We start from the raw sequence: 20731 nt of genomic DNA, 5'->3' as shown, positions 1-20731 counted from the left end.
CTCGCTCTTGGTTCTCGAACCAGGTGCGAGCGGCGTCTTGCAAGGCGAAGTAGACATGCCGTAGCTTGTCTTCGCTGGTCCAGGCATTGAAAACGGCGACTCGGTCGTAGGCTTTGAGCCAGCTTTCCGGGTCTTCGAATGACGATCCGCGGAAGGTTGGTGGCTCCTTGGGCATCCGGAGAAGGATCGGTGCGGGCGGCACAGCGTCTGTCATCGTCGCTGTGGTCGAGGTCAGGGTCTTTGTTTGCCGGGTCTTTTCAGGTAGAGGCCCGTACTCTGGCGGTAGACCTTGTTGCCTGCGGCTTCCTCGCTGCTCGGCCGTGGCGTCGACGTCTTCTTTGCGACTCGGGCTTGGTTCACGGCTTGACGGGGGCATGCGGAACATGGACGAACAGCACCTCCACCAGATGTCACGTCGTCGTGACGTCGACGAAAGCAGCAGTCAGCACATCCGGGATGAAACTCTTTATTAGGTCGAACTTGTGGCCGGGAAACAAAGTCAAGCTACAGCAATACGCTGACAGCGGCGAACAGAGCGTCGACCGTCGATCGACTGACAAGCGGTGAAGCGCGTCGGTATTTATACATGTGACGTCGAGTATTCCAGCGTTATCGCTGGTTGCCGCGCAAACTCTAGAATAAACTCGAGTGTTCGCGTCTTGCGCGCAATCTTCACAAAACGATCTACAATAATCGGGAAGCTTCTCGAACAATGAAGCGCTGTTTGCGCTGAGCGTTGCTGACAGTCTTTGTGGGCGAAAACCGAATACAGCAAAAGTGATAATAAGAAAAATAAGAAACGCACGTGGCAATATTGTTCGCCTGCTCTTCTTGTTAATATTTTGTCTGCTTTTTCTCCTATTATGATCGCACATACTCACGCATATGAAATCCGAAAACGCTAAGCCACGGACACAAGCCAACTGATGCCGCCAAGGGTATGGATAACACTGTTGATTTTAAGCTTTATAATCTTGTATACTTGTGCCTGCTTTATTGCAATAACGATAATTTTCGCGGTAATTGAAGGATGTGCATACTATGCGTGTGCAATGAACCTGTGTTATCTCGCCTGCACGCTGGGTGTCAACAGTTATTCTGGCTGCAATTGCGCAAGTTGAGATTGACGGAGAACGTCTAGAGTGAAACAAAATATTCACGCTAAATTATGGCGCAAGGCGAGAGATGACACAAAGCGCTGTTAACTAGAATGCCTTGTTCTAGGCTGTGCTGTGCTCGCCTACGAAGAAGCGGATGACCGTTGGCATCGCGTAGCCATGTTGCCCGAACCACGCCATCACCACGCAGGCGCCATTGTGGGCGACAATGTCTACGTCATCGGTAAGTGTTCCGTCACCACGGCAGACCTCAATGAAACAACATGATTTCAAATATAACGTGGACATTTGAGCGAGTATCTTATGTATTGCGAGAAAGTTTCAAGCTAGAGGACGCGAAAGTGGGCGTCGGGCACACGGAACGCCTCGCCTGTCTTGTACTTTCGTTCTTCGTCTCTGACGTCTAGTGTGAATAATTTCAGCTGCTCAAATTCTTTGTTCAGCGTACTTGACTGCCAGCTGGCGACGTGAAGATTGCGGTGAGATTAAGTGCTCCAACAAAATTCTTTAATCTGTCCGTGAGCTTTTGGGGGTGCGTAGACAGCCGCCTGCTGCGGATCATCTCTTTATATTGCAAGAAAAGCGTCAGTCGGCGTCTGATTATGCCTGGAGGTGACGTTCAGCACAAATCTTAAAAGCAGGCGTTAAGACCTGGTTTGTTGGTTTTTTCAAGATTGTGCTGATGTAAAAGCCCATGAAAGTTCGAACAGGGGTCAGGACAGCCAGTATGGCTTGAAAAGGTGATTCTTGTTTCGGTGGAAGGAAATGTTCTTGGAGTGAAAATAGAAAAAAAAACCCCGTAATCCCCCCACACCGCCTCCCAAGGAAAGCAACAACTTAAATGCATGCCATGTGACTCGGACCTCTTGAACACAGCACAAAAACGATATGAACACCCTACATTACACACAATAGCCAACACTGCACAGCGCAGTGTAGTGGACATGGTCACATGTCTCTACGTCTTGCTGTGGCTGGCTCGTTCAAGCTGCGAATGACATCAAAGTTTGCTGCAGAAAAGTGAGGCAAATTTTCCTCAATCTCTGTGTAGAAGCATTATAAGAGTGAGAAGGAATCCATGTGCACCTTCATGTCGAGAAATTCCGGACATCGAACACTAGCGCCATCTGTAGTGCGGCTGCTGAGTGGCTTGCGTCACTCAGTGGGAAACGATATTTAAGCCTTTAGTGCCGTACAACACCTCCATATACGCTTAAATCACTTAGTGTCAATAATGGGGCGTAATTACCTCACCATGCGAGTTTTGTTCTATTCCGATAAAATTCTTGGGTTCCAGAGCTACTTTTATGTTAGTGTGTAAAACTCCATAGGGGAGGCTTTAGAATTTGTATACGAAGAATGCGGCTTCACCCGCTTAAATCACTGAAGTGACATAATCTCGATCACACATTCTTCGTACGTGTGAAGTTTGGCTTCTGTCGGCAAAGTTTCTGAGGTTCAACGGGCACTTTTGCAAAAAGGTGCACTGCAGTGAAACCACCGTATAGGGGCGCACGCGTTTCATAGCAGGGTGTCGGAACGAAATGTTTTTAGTTTCGGTTTTAGTTTCGTTCCACCGCAAAAAGTTCCGTTCCGTTTCTGTTCCGGAACGAAAAAAAAATGTTCCGTAACGGTTTGTAACGTTTTTTTATGGAAAAATTTGAAGCCAAAGTAATCATAAAAAAAAACATTTGATTTGTGATGTAGTTACTTGCCTTCCTCCTAAGAAAGCGGGACAAGGGTAAAACACGTTCTTCAGAGGAGCGGAAGTAACTGTACGATGAATTCCTACAAACTAGCACAAACCAGTATACCCTTCAAAGTCATAGTATTTATTTTTTCCAAATGCAATCACGATTTTTAGTGGGCTCAGTGCTTTGTGTCAAGGGAGTGAGCAAGAGACCAGTGCACGTAGTTCCATACTTGCACAAGTTGTCACACAATCTTAAGAAAGTATCAAATAGGCACAATGTTAACTTGCTTTTCAGTGCGCCTTGCAAGCTGTCCTCGATATGTGCACGCATGAAACCAAGAAACAAGCCTCCCGCATGCTCCACTAAACACAGAACCCGCTTCAGTGAATGCACGAGTGATGTGGTTTATCTGATTCCCATGAGTTGTGGAAAAGTTTATATAGGTCAGACTGGACAATGTTTCAACGATCGCGCGCGTCAGCACTGCAATAATGTAAAAAATGGATATGGCAGTCGTTTAGTTGACCATTGTAAGAAGTGCGCATGTATTCCCATGTCTGAAAAAACGAAATTTATGGGAAATGGAAAATCTAAGAAGGAAATGGAAATTTTAGAGGCCTTTTGGATCCATAACGAAGGTGATAAATGTATCATTTCGCCCTCTCTTCTACTCTCGGAGAGAGAAATAAACTTCTTAAAAGAAAGATTGAGAGTGTGATTAGCGAGTGTTTGTTGTGCGCATGTTCATTCTGAGAATGTATAAAAGGCTGGTTTTTCTTGAAATAAACATTCAGTTGGCAGTCAGCGCTTGTCCCGTGGTCTTCGTTCCTTTGTCGTCCTTGTTTCATTCGCGCTGTTACTTTATTTGTTCTAATTATGAACCAACTAGCCCACATCAAGTTGTTACGATGACGATGAATTACGGCTGAGCACTTTGCAGTGGGTGGGAAGCATTAAACCACACACTTTTGGGGAATTAGCATTGTGTGATGGCTGGTTGTCGTTTTACTCTTCTGCCACGCTGTATTACATATGTTAACACGATTCTTTGCCCGACATGACGCCTGTATAGAGTATTTTTGCGAAGGAGTTATAAGCACCAGCGTTGCACTGTGGTGGAAGACTCGACTGCCGCCAGGGGGCGCGGATTAAAATCCCATCCGATCCTATAAATTTGTTTCTCATTTTATTTTTTCTTACTTCACGCGATAGTGGTCACGGACACGGGCGGCGGCGGACAACTAGGTTGCCAAAATCAGCTGTTCTGATCTCATAAGAGCCTTCGCTGTAACAAACTTCAGCGCCGACAATGCCCTCTCCACTTTGGCCTGCGTGACAGGCCCGCAAAAGTCCACTTGCTCTAATATCAACATCTCTGGTTGCCACTGTTTTCGTTTTTCGCACAATTTCAACATATCTTTGCTTTGGAATTGCTGCCTGAGGTATGCGTTAATACTGTACCCTGAGATATGCTCACATTGCATGCGCTCAGTTGTTCCGGACTGCGAAGTTTTCTCTTGAACTGAAAAACGATCGAAACAAATTTCTGTTTCACTCCGGAACGAAATAATAGATAAAGTTTCGGTTACGTTTTCGTTCCGGTCAAAAATATCGTTTTTTTCGTTTTTCGTTTTCGGTTTTCGTTCCGTTCCGACACCCTGTTTCATAGTGCTTTCGGTTGCCCAAAGACCCGTGAAATAGCACAGCTTTTATGTATAAGGTTGTTTTTCTCTTAGGTGCTAAAGAGAGGGAGGGTATCAATGTCCTAAAGTTGATAGTTAGCAATAAGAAGTCGTAATTTAATTAAAGGAAATGATTGAACAGGAGGATGGCGGCTCCTCCTAATTCAAATAAGCAATAACTAGCAACAGTTGTACACATACGAACCTTGCTCTATAGGATATAAGTAATCAGAGGTACTAATGAATTTTAAAAAATATTTAAAATAATGAGAGAAAGCAGTGGGTATGGGACACCTTCGATATATAAAGTATGTCAATGGAATTTATTTTCATTCAGTGATAGATGGCAGTGGTATGTGAGTAATTTGCCATCGCCACTACCTTTAATTATTAATCACAAATAAATATGCTAAAATTAAGTACTTGACGTTAGTGGCGATTCTTTTCAAACAAAAAGTATGCAAGAGATGCCAGTTATAGTTCGTGCTTAATAGTACTGATATTTAAAATTACTTAGACATCACCATCATAATCAGCCTATTTACATCTGCTCCACGATGGAGGCCTCAATTCACCTTTTCCTGCGCGAGCTGATTCCTTTTTGTGCTTGCAAATTTCTCTATTCGACGAACCGACGTGAGCCGTTCCGTACATGGTTATGTTTCCCATTTCTTGGTACTTATTTCATCTCTATACTTAATGCGATAAATCAAACAATAAAATTTCCAGGACTGCGTTGTAATGTATCAAGTGAAACCTTGGACGAAGAGGGTGGATGAAGTGAGAGCCTGAAGTGATAATTAGCATTAGGATACCTGAGTTTAATTAGGGTAATTATGAAATTGTGATTCACTCGTCATAATTTATGGTGAATAAAAGTTATCCGGTGGCATTGATGTACATTCGTACGCTGATCGTCAGGGTACAAGTGTTCCAAGGTTGATAACATGAAGATTTTGACGGTGCGTACAAAAATCTGTCATTCTGAAGGACATGTACAGTACATATGCATATGATATTTCAAAGCATGCAATGTGATACGATCACAGATATTAGTGCAATATCAGTGGTAAGTATTACTGGCTGTTATCAATAAGTACAGCAATGATGACAATAATTTACTCAGATGAGTCACAGCTTAAGGGCGAATGTTCTAAAACGGAAGACCTAAAATAAATGACGATTAACTGATTACTGATACTTATAAGCAACCAAAAAGTGCGGGTAAATAATCAAGAAAGAAAGAAAGATCGCGGAATGTAGTTGTAATGTGTCAAATCAATACGTGGAGGGACAGAGAGTCTGCATTGCTAATGAGCAATAGAACCTTTTCATAATCCGCAAGTATGCTTCCCTGTGCTTCCTATTCGCCCAACTAATGGCGGCACCTGTCTTCCTTCAAATGCAGACGACGTCCTAGTTGCACGGCATGTCTATCCTGCATGTATATGTCAAGAGAGCTGAGTCTACATCTTCTGCATCATAGAGCAATCAAACTGCGCTTCAACGCGCTGTTTCCACAAAGTGACTAGCCGCCATTAGTTGGGCTAACCAGGGGCGTAGCCACGTTAGGGCACACCGGGCCCGTGCCCCCCCCGAAATTTTTTTTTTGCCATAGCATACAGAGCAGAAAATGACACTCGACCACATCTGCCTGCTCGTCCCCACCACAGATCAAGGAGGTGCCCCCCCGAAAAAAATTTCTGCCTACGCCCCTGGGGCTAACTGCACCTCAGTAAAGCTAGCTTTACAATTATGAAAAGGGTCTATTAGGAGCTCTTTAGCCTAATTACGACAAACAATCATTCGAAAATGTGATTCAACGAGCAGAATGCACGGTGAGAAAGACCTAAGAAATCATCCAGAGCTCCAGTTGTGGCCGGCACGTATCGGAACGACGCTGGCTAGCCGGCATCGGGCCGATGTGGGTTAATGTAGCCCGAGTCGTGTTTGCCGATGTCGGGCCAATGTTGCTGCCAACATTTGCTGACGTTGGGCCAAGAATGGTTCAGTGGCGGTGTGCTGCCTAGTTTATATCGCTGGCAGGTGAAAACTGTAACACCAGCAGTGGATTGTGCAGGGAAATTCTGTGCCTTGCCACAGAGGAATGAATAGTTTTGCCCTGATGCAGAAATGGAAAGAACGGTGCATTGATGAAGGCTGCGCTTCGCGTAGACCGTTAGACAACGCTACAGTGGCATTGAGCACCACTGAAGTTGAAATTTATGCACAAATTGGTGTCTATTTCGCAGCACTAACAAGTATTAAACACATTACAGTTTGCAAATTCTTCACAATGTGTGCATCGAAACGTGCAAAATATATTCATTTTCCACCAATCGAAATGAAGAGCATAAGCTGAGCGATACCTCACTTCCGGCAGCAGAAACTTCTGATTTACGACGCTGTAGTCGGCGTGGAAACGCACTTCCGAAGCAAATTAAAATATGAAACGCTTTGCTCTCGCCGATTTCAATGGCGCCACAGCAGTCATCAAGACCCACAGGAAGCAAACGACCGATAAAAGTGACATGCATAATTAGGGGTGCAGAGCCCCTTTAAGGCGCCAATTATAATGCACAGTATGGCTGACCACGCAAGAAGCTTTACACAGCCAATCGGTTTCGTCGCACCCTTAAGAAAAGGTGACTTACGCGATGGGCGCCCATAGGTGCAACTAACGCTGCGAGTGCTCCGGTACCGTCAAAATTCCATGGAAGAGTTCAGCGAAGGTGTGTTCCTGAGCAGATACCGCATTTCGAAGCTAACACTTCTGCAGCTCCAGCCTCTCCCCGAGCTGCCGCTGACAACGAGATGTCTGCATAACTAGAAACATACTGAAAAAAATAATGCACATTGTATAGGCTTTTTTTTCTGGGTATACGTGTTGTCTAGACAGCCCTGTAGCACAATGTGCCAACGAGACCATAAGTTGCTCTCGGGCGTCCATACTTCCCAGTGGGCCCGCCAAGCAAGCTCACTTGTAACCGAATCCATTACTCGTCGCCCTGACATCAACGCGACAGGACTTTCGAGCACTCACGAGCCACTGACATACACCTCGCATCTTGCCGCCCCCTGTAACGAGTGTCAGCTGCAAGGGCGACCACGTGCTTTGCGGCGAAGTGGTAACAAAAAGAAATGCAGGGCGCGTTCGGAGAGCCAAATTCAAACATTGTTTTATTCCTTAAAATAAAAAATGATTTGATAATACTTTGTTCACTACTTAGCGGTGAATGCTTCTATCAAACGCCGCATGACGAGGACTTTTACATGGACCGCATCAGTACGAAAAACACGGTCAAACATGCGAGAAACCACATATTTTCTCTTTTTTTTTTCGGGAAGATATGAAGTCTACTTCACCCCTAAACATTTTTCTACTAAAATACACTTTCCTGAAAATCATACTATTATTAACGTTGGTTAGGCAGAGTTCGAGGTAGCTCAGGAAAAAATCACGAACCCTGAAGATTTTTGTAATTTTTGAAAATGCGTAGTGGTAGTGAAACAAAAGAATTTTGGAATTAATGAATATGATAACTAAACAGAACCTCTGCAATAGCACAAGCGCGGTTTTAAAGCTCAACATACAAAAATATATTTTAGACACATTTTTCTATTAGGCACAGTTTAAGAAACGCAAGCGAATTTTGACGGGGTGCAAGGATTGTCAAAATCTTTTTCGAGCAAAAATGTTTTGCCACAGTACTCTATGTGGCACAGGAAAAAGGCACAAATTTTATCAGCAGAATCAGCGATGTGCGAGCGCCACTGTCTGGGACACTTGGCATGGCATGGCTTATGTATGTGTATATATATATATATATATATATATATATATATATATATATATATATATATATATATATATATATATATATATATATATATATATATATATACGGTATATATGGATAACGAGAACTTCTTCTGGCTACCGTAATAAAAAATGTGAAAGACTTCGTACTACAGTATGGGAAACAAATATTTATTTTGCCCTGACAGTTTCGGCTGGAGGACCAGCCTTCTTCAAAAGATGTAATTACATCTTTTGAAGAAGGCTGGTCCTCCAGCCGAAACTGTCGGGGCAGAATAAATATTTGTTTCCTATATTGTAGTACGAAGTCATTCACAATATATATATATATATATATATATATATATATATACATGTGTGTGTGCACTCACGGAGCCACCGCTTGGTGTGCGGCCGCACGTCGCTCTTGCTGCTAAACTCTTTTTCAAGCTTCGTCCACTTCCTCCTGTTGACCGTCAGTGACACCGCGTGCTATCACAATTTTTTCACTTTCACAATGCGTTGTTTCGCAGTCAATGAGCAGCGCAGGGTCTTTAGTAAAGTACAGTTTTTGCATTTCCGCTACCACAACAAGATATAACCAAATACATATGCACTCAACAACAAAGCATATATATGACACACACAAACACCCACACACGCACACACACGGACGGACTGAGCAAAAAACTTGAGACAGCTTCTCACGAGTGGTGCCAAGCCTGAAAGAACAGAGGAGCTGGGCGGCCATCCTTGCTTCAGTTTATGTTTCCCTTCCTCGCCAGAGTGCCGCTTTTGCATACCGACGCTGACGTCATGGATTTAGCTCCGCCTACGCAGCTGTACGGAGTGGAGGCTAGACGAAGTGCACGCGCTGTCGCGCGCACACACACGTTTTGGGAGCGAAGCAGAAAATAAAGAAGAGGAAGAAGTTGACGAACAATGCGCGTGCGTTTCATGATGATGATAATTTTCAGTTACCGGATTCGGCTGACATAACCAGTTCCGCTGTTAAAAGCCGCTCGCAACCGCACGCTTCTATCGGTGCTATCGTAGACAGTGGACTGGCGCGTCCTTCTGCGCGTGCTGCTTCAGTTCAGCGGCGCGTCTTCGCAAGCCGCCGGTTGCTATGGCAACGGCAAAGCTTTAACAAACCAAAAAGTGCAACGCATCTCCAGGAAGCGAATGATGACGAGTGGGCGAAGCTAGGTCGTAAGCATGTGGTAAGGTTCATAATGTCTACGTTGTAGTCGCCGACTAGTATAAAGGGTTTGTGCTTGTAGGAGTTTATATTGCCACGCGCGCTTCTTTTGCTATGTTTGTGTAACTGGTCCGGTGCACGTGTGATCGCTGTTTTACGCGGGCACGCGGCAGAATGTCTGGGGACATTCCAGATTGTAGTAGATCATTTTGTCAAGATTGCGCACATGAGGCGAATCGTCAAGATTATTCCAGAGCTTGCGTAACCATCACTGATAAAGCTAGAAAGTTCGATGCCTGATGTATTGGCCGCGAGATCGAGCGGAGTCGCCGCCTGGCGGCTTCTGGCTGAACCGCGCCTAGTGTGGATTGCTCCATGCGTCGTCTGCTAGCCACGTTGTTTTTGCATGTGTGCATACGTCATGCAGGGCGGTTTGTTCCGTTGGGTTAGTGCAACTTTAACCGCTCGTACGTATGCTCAACACGATGTAAAGAAGCATTTGGCCTTGATCGGCTGTATATGTACTGTAATAAGATCGGTGAGTGCACTTGTCGAGAGTGCTGTGTGTGGTCGTCGTACCCTCCGTTCACGAGTCATATCAGTGTAGGTGCCGCTCTGTGGTCCAAACGCATTGCAAAGTGCACTTGGTGTTGTCCTAAAGATGAGAAGTATTAAATTTCATGTGAATATAGCCTTTTAGCGGCTCGGTGGTAAAAAAAATGCTCTCATGCACTTGCGCGTTGTGGTTAGGTGTGTAACTTCGGGACTGTCGTTTATAGGTTATGCGACGAGCTTTAGTTGTGTACGGTCCTGGTCCCACTACAGAGAAATATTTCTGTCAAGTCACGTCTGACACTTCGGTACTTAAACTGTCCTCTAAAAAGAACAGAAAAAGGAATGACTCCGAAATCGCAAAACTGAGTTGCCTTGCGCAATTATAACTTGTGACGAAATGTATACTAAGATACCCGTTTACTTAGATTAAGGTACGCCTTAAAGAGCCCTGATGGCCAAATCAACCCATACGGCGTCCTTTACATTTATGTCGTAGTAATTTCACGCGAATTCAAATCTTTTTTCTTTACATTACCTAAGCGTTTGTGTTTCGTTGTTATAGTAGATTAATGGAAGGCAGCGAACGTCATTCACATGAAAAAATGTATTTTGGTCCCATGAAACAACCGGGCCTTTGTTCCATTACTGTCGTGCAAGTAATCAATCGAATTCATTTTAAAAACAGCGCAGCAAACCGAAGACAGTATAGAAAGAAACAACGGGACGGGCGCTAACTCGCAACTGAAAAGCTTATTCGAAAAAACAGATACTTAAGTACAAAAATACACGTGATATTGACACCCGAAAACTAGAGTGAAGCCAAACAAAGCATGTAAATGCCACATGGACGCCGTCAGCATGCGCGTGAGAACCGTCTAGTCACCAAATGATGCCTGCAGATAGCTCTGTTCACTTTGTGATAATGACACTGAAGGATGGCTAATGCACGAAGCTTCCTCTTTACAAATGTGATAAGCTTCGATAATTTTCCTGATGAGTCGATTCTTATGACGGTGAATAATTGTACATTCTTCAAAGCATGGCTCACAACCACATGCATTGCAATGCGCTCCGATGTGCGACAATCTATCAGACCGGCTTGTTCTTTCATGCTCTTTTAGGCGTACATTAATGCAGCGCCCCGTCTGTCCTATATACCTCTTCCCACGGGACATTGGCAAATCATATACGACCCCCACCTTGCATGGAACAAACGCAGCCCTATGCTTGACGCCGCACACGCTGGAAGCCCCCATTTTGTTCTCCAATTTTCTCTGGACACGGAAGCGCAGATGCCACCCATTTTGTTAGGCGCCGAAAACAACACGTCGATGCCGTACCTTTTTGCCACACTTTTCAGACCATGTGACATGCGGTGCACATACGGCATGACTGCCGTCTTGCCTTCCCTCACCCGATCACGCTGCTTGCCACCTTCCTTCAGCGACCTAACAATCTTCTCGCACGACCGAGTAAGTAAGTGCGCCGGGTAGCCAGCGCCTTTCAGCCTGGCCACTTGCCAATCAAAGCTCTCTTGAGCAACTTCTGGGCACGACTTACACACCGCAGCCTTCAAACACGAAACCGATATACCACTTCTTATGATCTTAGAGTGGGCTGACTTGTAGTCCAAGAGTGGTTTTACGGAGCGAGGAGCATACATCCAACACAAATGGCCATCATTCACCGTCACTTTAAAGTCAAGAAATTGCAACACATCCGCACATGGTGCTTCACGTGTAAAAACCAACCCTTGTCCGGCCTCCGCAAATCTATTCATGACCTCATCCACCCCACCTTCTGCTGTGCCTCTATCCATTATAACCAGGTAGTCGTCGACGTACCTAAACACATTTTTCACATGGGTGTCAAGGCGTTTTTTAGAATTGCTTACTGTTTATTTGTCCTCTACAATGATAGCGTGGGAAAATGGCATGTTTGTGCAAAGAAATGGGATTTGTATCGGGTCACGGATAGCGCCAGTGCTTAGTAACATTTTCTTAAGCTCTGTAGATAAGATACTGGAGCGCAGCCTTGACACCCATGTGAAAAAAATGTTTAGGTACGTCGACGACTATCTGGTTATAATTGGTAGAGGCACAGCAAAAGGTGGGGGTCGTATATGATTTGCCAATGTCCTGTGGGAAGAGGTATATAGGACAGACGGGGCGCTGCATTAATGTACGCCTAAAAGAGCAAGAAAGAACAAGCCGGTCTGATAGATTGTCGCACATCGGGGCGCATTGCAATGCATGTGGTTGTGAGCCATGCTTTGAAGAATGTACAATGATTCACCGTCATAAGAATCGACTCATCAGGGAAATTATCGAAGCGTATCACATTTGTAAAGAGGAAGCTTCGTGCATTAGCCATCCTTCAGTGTCATTATCACAAAGTGAACAGAGCTATCTGCAGGCATCATTTGGTGACTAGACGGTTCTCACGCACATGCTGACGGCGTCCATGTGGCATTTACATGCTTTGTTTGGCGTCACTCTAGTTTTCGGGTGTCAATATCACGTGTATTTTTGTACTTAAGTATCTGTTTTTTCGAATAAACTTCTCAGTTACGAGTCAGCGCCCGTACCGTTGTTTCTTTCTATACTGTCTTCGTTTTGCTGCGGTGTTTTTAAAATGAATGCAAACCAACTTGCCCAAATTTCCGTTCTCTTACTCAATCGAAGAAAGTTCCGTGCTGTACGGTTACCTTTGTGTACTGTTATTGGAATAAAAACAAGTGTGTGCGTGTTAAACGTTTCCGTAGCGCTAAAACGCTGTCAGCCACGTACGTTTCTTCAGTAAACCTATCAACTGTCCTACATTTCATGGATAACTGAATAAGATATGCGGATGAAAATTCGAGCACGCAGTGCACATAGTGCTATTTGAACTCATCGTGCAGGAATACGGGCTTTCTTTATGTTGCGGGTATCCAGATAAACAAGAAGTAAACAAGTTCAGTCGCGCTACAGCAGTTCGTAGTAAGTGGAACACAAGCTAAACATGTACAAATAAAACAATAAGAAAACGTCATCCATTGCGAAAACGCCGACTGTTTCCGAAGGCGAGCAACCTGTTCGTTGGCAGAATGCGCTTCTCTCACAAGTAATGGTGACTTTCGGTGCACTTCGTGCATTATGTTGGGAATGAAGAGCGCATATATTACCAGAAAACTGCAGTCAACGCATTTTGTTTGCCGGAAATTGAGTCAAATCCCTCACAACGAAGCGCTGTTTTGTGCGTTTGTATACGCGCCGACAACCGCCTATCCACACTAGTGCGGCGACGGTGCTGCCACCTGTAGCCCGATCTCGCGGCGAATAAAAGACGGCGCGTCCCAGCCATGATCAGTTTATCAACGGCCGACGCACTGTTCGCCGCTGTCAGTATACAGTGTGTATTCCTGTAGTTGTACTTTCCGTTTTCCGGCCACAAGTTCGGCCAAATAAAGAGTCATCTTCGACACGCCGACTGCTGCCTTCGTCGACGTCACGACCACGTGACAATATTGTTCTGTCACACTTATGATTGATATTAACCTACTGTTCAACCTTTTTTTGTCTCAGATGCGTTGCCCCATATAATGCAAATTGAGTGACATAAAGTGACATAGAGAGTCGACGACTGTTGATCAGATTACTTGATGGCCGATGCTGTTCTCGCCGCTATCTCTGTGCAGCTTGAATTGCTGCACTTTCACCTGTTATTTTCCGGGCACAAGTTCACCCAAATGGAGTGTTCCGTACTTCCGAGTACTGCCGGAGCCTTCTTCACCGTCACGGCCACGCGACAATATTACTTGTGTTAATGCGCAATGCAGCACACCTGCAGTCTTTTTGTACCGCAGGTGGACTGAACAGCCGTCGCACTCTGACCGGTCGACCCCGTCCTCTGGCTTCGTGCCTGTGTTACCAGCTGGGAGAGCGTCAGTGGACACAGCTGCCGGATCTTCAGGTGCCAAGGGCCTACCACGGTTGTGCTGCAGCGCAGGGTACCCTGTTCGCTGTAGGTGGGCGTGATAAGCGAGGAAGGTGAGTGAAAAAATTTTGTACGAGAAACACGAACCACAGTGCCTTCCCACATGAGGGTCTAGTTGGCTGTGAGACTCACAGGTCAACAAATTCACCCATGAGACGACTCACTGAGACTCAGAAGGAGCCTTGAGCCCGAGTGAGCCTGGTAGTGAAAAATTTTAGTGAGTCTGCGTCCGCGTGAGTTCGGTTGGGGAAAATTTTGGCGAGTTCGAGTGAGTCCTTGGTCGCTGGTTCTTCGCCATTCCTCAAAAAGTTTCGGTGTGCATTCAAATCGCATGCTTGTTACGCGACGTCACATATCTGAAATCTCGTGATGTTAAAATCAAGTGTGCAGATGAAACAGCCCAATACTATGAAGAACAATACCTAATCATTTTTTGGAATAGTCGTACAGTGTCTCATTCAGAATGTAATTCAAAAAGGCTGCCCGCAGATCACAATGGCAGCGGCTACTTATGGAAACTGGCCAGATGGATTCATATGAGTGTACTAAATATTTTCAGCAGTAGTATAAGGATGTTGAGCTGTTTGTGCGCGTTTACAACTCTGTAAACCCATTTTTGCTGAGAGAAAGGGAGGGAAATTAACAGCGCCGCGCGTGTGTGCTTCTTTGCCCTCCGTGTTATATTTTGCCATGAACAAGTCAATTCGAGATGATTCAAGACGAACTAGCCCGGCTGTCAATTCAGTCTTTTTAGTCCAGAAAACCCAGGTCGCGCGATCGAATCCCGGCCGCGGCGGCCGCACTTTAGATGGAGGCGAAAATGCTTGAGGCCCGTGAGCTTATATTTAGGTGCACGTTAAAGAACCCTGAGTGGTTGAAATTTCCGGAGCCCTGGTCTCTCATAATCATAACGTGGGTTTGAGACGTTAAACGCCAACAGCTATTAGTCCAGAACTCCATGGACCTCGACTATTTCCCTGGTCCGGTAGATCAAGTTGCGGGACAAGCTTGAAAGGTGGGCTTTCCAATGTACTCGAGTCTACTGCCTTATTTTTCGCCTAGTTCCGAGCCGCCACGATCGCAGCAAGCTAGCATATGATAAGCAAGAACAGCGTTTTCAGAATAATCTAAAGACTCTGGCAAGGCGAAGCAAGCTAATCGGAAATTCAAGCGGAGCTCCCCCAACGCAGCCCAACTGAAACACCCAACAGTTCTGCACACTCATATACTCATAGCAAATTAGATATAGAGCTGCGTTGCTGCTATTCCTTTCCGATAAAAGAAAATTAATTTCCTGAAACAGGAAGAGCGTCTGATCGGCCCAGACATTTTACTGGTTCCTGTCCGTATTTGCATCGTCAAGTATGTAAATTTCAGGCCAGGCAGAGCAGAATAAAATCATGTCAGAGTGCTCTAACCAAGGAGGTTAAAAAAACTTTTTTCAAACCTCCTTGACTCTAACGTTAAGAGACCCCCTCAGCGGTAGCCTTCTCTACAATGCTGTAGCGCAAAGCGCTAAAGCGTCGCGTAGGCGGCCTGCACCGCAGAGAACCTGCAGTGCGTGGTCGTGAGACAAGGGAGACGATCTCCACAGCAGAAGCGCGGGAAAAATTTCATTATGTAATGAAGTGATTGTTGTGTAGAAGTAAAACTACGCCTCAGTTGATGGTTTCCCAATGTGCAGCCGACAGTGACCACTGTCGAAAGTGGGGGTCTCCGTCCCCTAACTTTTCTCAGTGGGAGGGGGGGGAGGGGGCTAACGCCCTCCTTGCCTTCCCGGTAGATGCGCCTTCCGTCGTGGTTAGTGCAGCGTCTTCACTGTACTTTTGCTGCATCACATATGTATAGCTCAACGTTACGCATTCAGTGCACGCTGTGGTTTGATTTTATTCAATTGATGATGATTATGTATGGTGCTTTATGGCGCAAGGGCCAGTGATGGCCAAAGAGCGCCACGTCATGATATAAGACGTGATAAATGGTGGTGTTTAGTGGCTTATCTATAATGGCCTAAAATTTTGCGTACTAAAGGTGCATAAAAACGTAATTTCAAAATTATGAGAGTGACGTGAAACGTGCTTGATGACAACGAATGACAAATGATCATATACTAAAATATGGAAGTGTGCGCGAATGCCACGACAGTGTCTGTGAAGCCGTGCATTTGTGTAGCGTAACTACCGAAGCATCGACTACTTCTGAGAGGGCGTGCTACGGATTGCCTGGTCATACATATAACGTTGAAAGCACGTAGAGATTTTCATGCAAAGCTTGTTTTCACTGACCTGTGTAGCTGGTGGCTTTCCAAAAACCTCTCCTCACCCAGACCTGGCCTGCGCGCACCCGAGAAACAATAAATAAAACAAAATAAATTTTCTTTCCGGGGAACCGGGTCCCCGCGGTCTGAAAGCGAGTGCCTTGAATACTAGGCCAGGCACCCAAGCTTGCTCAATGTGAACTGAACTTCTAACCCGTTATGGATAATGTACTGGCTGGTTTGAAGTGCCAGACGTGCCTCGCGTACTCGGACGACGTCGTTACACACCTCCGACGCCTTGAAGCTCTACTTCAAGCAATCAAAACCTCCAGACTCACTCGGAAGACAGAAAAGTGCCGCTTCGCGTACTAGGAGCTCTTGTTCTTGGGCCACGTAATTAGGAAGCCTGAATTTCGCCACGACCCGCGGAAAACAGCTGCCATCACTGCCTTTTTGTCGCCCACTAACAAGAAGCCCGCACGCCGATTTTTCGGCTTGTGCGCCTATTACAGGTGATATCAAGGTGATGGACTGGGCTAGTTGGTACATGTCGAATTGGATAACAAAAAGCGAGATATACGAGACACGTTTCGGCTCCCTTCTGAAAGGCGCAACGTCTTATTAAGAATATATTTCTACTTTGATCGGCACTGTGTTTTCTTCGTCCATAGCTCCGTGTTATACCTTTCGCCCGATGTCTAGAGGTTCTGGAAGTTTTGCATGACGACTCGACGGCTGGACACCTTGGATTTTTAGGGCGGAAAGTTGGGCTAGTTGGTTTCGAGAATAATTGGTCATGGTACTAGCGAAAGAGGAGACGGGGACGAGATGAAGACTAGCGTGGTCCCCTGTTTCTTCATCTCGTTCCCGTCTCCTATTTCGCTAGTACCATGACCCATTAACCTTGGATTTTCCCGCATACTCGCAAGGTTACACTAGAACTACTATTGGCCTCGCCTCACTGCAGACGTCGCCCATTACGTAAGGCGTTCCCGAGACTGTCAGCGACGGAAGACACCCTCGACTAGGCCAGCCGGATTTCTACAGCCTATCGAACCACCTCGCCGACCGTTCCAGCAAATCAGGATAGACCTGCTGGGGCCATTCCCAACGTCGACTTCCGCAAATAAATAGATCGTCGTAACTACCTACTACCTCACCAGCTACGCCGAAACAAGGGCCTTGCTCATAGGCAGTGCCGCTGAGGTAACGAAGTTCTTCGTTGGCAACATCATTCTTTGTCATGGCGCCCCGGAGGTCCTCATCACCGACAGAGGTAGGGCTTACTGCTGACTTAACTCAGGCGATCTTGGGATACAGCCAGACAATCCACCGCCTGACCACCGCATATACCACCCATAAACAAATGGCCTCACTGAGAGTCTAAATAACACCATCGCCGACATGCTGGCCATGTACGTCGATGTTGATTGAAAGACGTGGGATGACATCCTTCCATACTTGACCTTCGCATACAAAACGGCCGTGCAAGAAACCATGCAGATGACGCCATACAGTTTGGTATATGAAAGGAACACGGCAACGACGCTCGAAGACATGCTACCCAACGTCACTGAAGAAGAAAACCTCGACGCCACTATCTATTTTCAGTGCGCCGAAAAACCCAGTCAACTCGCCCGTCGACGCATCCAGAGCCAGCAAACGACCGATCACCGTCGTTACAACCTTCGACGACGCCATGTCGAACACCAACCCGGCGACCGCGTCTGGGTCTGGACGCCGACGTGGACTCAATGAAAACGTCTTCGGCGATACTTCGGTCTATACATGATGCTTCGACGTCTCCGCGTTCTAAACTACGAGGTTATGCCGGACGGCATGACGAACTCTCAGCGGCGTAGCGCACGACCTGAAGTAGTTCTATGCGCGCTAAGGAACCTGAAGACTTTAGATTTTGCTTGCTTTATACTGTTCTCTTGTATTGCATTCATGTTTTCAATTCCGTGATCTGTTGAAGCCTCGGGGTGATGCTTTTTCATAGGGGGGCATTGCCACGCGTGCTCATTGCTCTGTTTTGATGTGTTCGGGTTTCACTCACAAAGACTGTTCGACGCAGACCGCGCCGCAATGTTTGAGAAGCTTCACAATCGTTTGAGACCATTCTGTTAGGATTACGCGCAGGACGCGAATAGTCAAGTTTATTCGCGAGCTTGCACGAGCACCAGCGATAACGCTGGAAGGTTCTATGACTGGTGTATAAAAGATGACACATTCCGACCATAGTCAGATCACTCGACTACCGACGCTGTTCTCGCCGCTAACAGTGTACAGCTTGAATTGCTCGTACTTTGACCCTTTCATTTTTGGGGTACAAGTTCGCCCAAATAGTTTCGTCTGGAACACGCCGACTGCTGCCTTCGCCAACGTCACGACCACGTGACAATATATATATGGTCAAAGTGCATTCGCTTCGTAAACGAATGTGTCGCATCAGGATAAGTCGTACCCAGTGATTGCTACACCTTCGCTTTGTTCCCGTGCTATTATTTGCCATCAACAAATGAAAGAATAGCAATCTGTCAACCGAAAATTTATAAATAGTTTTCAGGTGCCTCATCGAGTACTTGTTGCTTCTTGCAAATTGAACGATTTTATGAATATGTTCCGTGAAAAGCGTAATTGCAGCTATCCTCGTTTTGTGCTTCTAGGCTGCTGGACAGCATTGAGTGCTGGGAGCCCAGCTCTCAACGCTGGCGAGTGCTTACTGAGCCGTTGAGTCTTGGGCGAATGGGTGCTGCCGTGGCTGCTTCGGGAAAGGTGGTGTGCGTGGCCGGTGGTGTGGCACGCACGGACGACGGTCGCCTGTGGTTGCTCGCAGACGTCGACTGTTACGATCTTCAAGCACGCAGGTTCGTGTGGGCTCTGTTTTAAAAGCGAGTGAATGCGAGCCAGTTGGTAAGAATCCATAGTTAAAAACAGCGCGAAGAAGACGCGGACAAGAAAGAACACAGGACTAGCGCTGACTGCCAACTTCACGTTACTTCACTGCCAACTAAGACGTTAACATAGGTGATTGATCCACCAGCACTAGCAAAGCTCATCTTCACTAACCATGCAATGTAGTTGATGTGAAAGCTGCACGCTTGTAGCTGCACAAAATATTATGAAGTGGAAACAACGTGTTTTTCACTGTTTCCTCCCGTCTCTCATGTTTATTTCCTTGGCTGTTGTTACATATGCCCATGGACGAATACTAAAACCAAGTGTGCTTCCGTTACAACAGCAGCCAACCAGCTAGCCTGGCAGTACGCGCCCGAATATGCAAGAGTTTTGGTTTGAGATAGCCCAGAGTGCGTACGTTAGACGAATGTGGCGTAATGGGCTTGCTTGTCTGTCATAGCAGAGATGTTATCTGGATAGCACAACAAAACATGGACACAAAAAGAAACGAAAAGGACGATACAAGCGCTAACTTTCAACAATGAAAGTCTGTCTGTCTGTCTGTCTGTCTGTCTGTCTGTCTGTCTGTCTGTCTGTCTGTCTGTCTGTCTGTCTGTCTATCTATCTATCTATCTATCTATCTATCTATCTATCTATCTATCTATCTATCTATCTATCTATCTATCTATCTATCTATCTATCTATCTATCTATCTATCTATCTATCTATCTATCTATCTATCTATCTATCTATCTATCTATCTATCTATCTATCTATCTATCTATCTATCTATCTATCTATCTCCTGTCTATCTATCTATCTATCTATCTATCTATCTATCTATCTATCTATCTATCTATCTATCTATCTATCTATCTATCTATCTATCTATCTATCTGTCTATCTATCTGTCTGTCTGTCTGTCTGTCTGTCTGTCTGTCTGTCTGTCTGTCTGTCTGTCTGTCTGTCTGTCTCGCCGCCTACCTCTTAGTGCTCCCGTGGTCATATCCTTAACTTGGTATATACACAAAAAAGGACATGAGTGGATTATGAACACGATTCACGGGTCATGACATGAGTAACGTGATTTTACGATGTTACGAAACCCTTTCCTACAGTCACATGTGGCACATACCCGCATAACGCAGCCCGTGGTATTCTGGTATGCGCTAAGCATCTTGTGTGAGACGTCCAATTCATTGAGGCCAAAAGGGCGATGTTGTGATACAAATCACAGAAATCAATTCGTCCCGCTCTCATGCGGTCAGTATTACATAGGCCAAACTTGAAGATGTATCAATAAACGCGCAAGAAACCATAGGAACAAGGCAATACGTACATCAGGCGATGGTTTTCTTGCATTTCATTGCAAATTATGAAATTGTACGTCACTTTATGAAGATACTGCCACGCCCACTTCTTGTCTTGTTTTGATGTATTCGGGTTTGACCGGCAGGGACGGTTATCAACGCTCGACGCTGTCCGCGAAGTAGTGTTCTAGAAGCGTCGCGATTGTAGTAGATCGGTTTGTTAAGATTGCGCCCCG

The 20731-nt window shown here is 45.7% G+C and overlaps 1 protein-coding gene across 1 annotated transcript in view; it reads left to right on the top strand.

Annotated features, from left to right (window-relative positions):
• The first annotated feature begins 1277 nt into the window (after positions 1 to 1277).
• The window catches only part of LOC119405931 (beta-scruin), a 36074-nt gene continuing 16620 nt past the window's right edge, over positions 1278 to 20731 (top strand). The window contains exons 1-3 of the mRNA XM_037672755.2: positions 1278 to 1341; positions 13897 to 14080; positions 18954 to 19154. Coding sequence (XP_037528683.2) covers positions 1278 to 1341; positions 13897 to 14080; positions 18954 to 19154 — 449 coding nt within the window. The remainder of the gene's footprint in view (positions 1342 to 13896; positions 14081 to 18953; positions 19155 to 20731) is intronic.

This window comes from Rhipicephalus sanguineus, chromosome 9, assembly GCF_013339695.2.
Source record: "Rhipicephalus sanguineus isolate Rsan-2018 chromosome 9, BIME_Rsan_1.4, whole genome shotgun sequence".
Lineage (NCBI taxonomy): Eukaryota > Metazoa > Arthropoda > Arachnida > Ixodida > Ixodidae > Rhipicephalus > Rhipicephalus sanguineus.
Note: the sequence above shows the minus strand (reverse complement) of the source record. Positions and strands in the feature narration are given on the sequence as shown.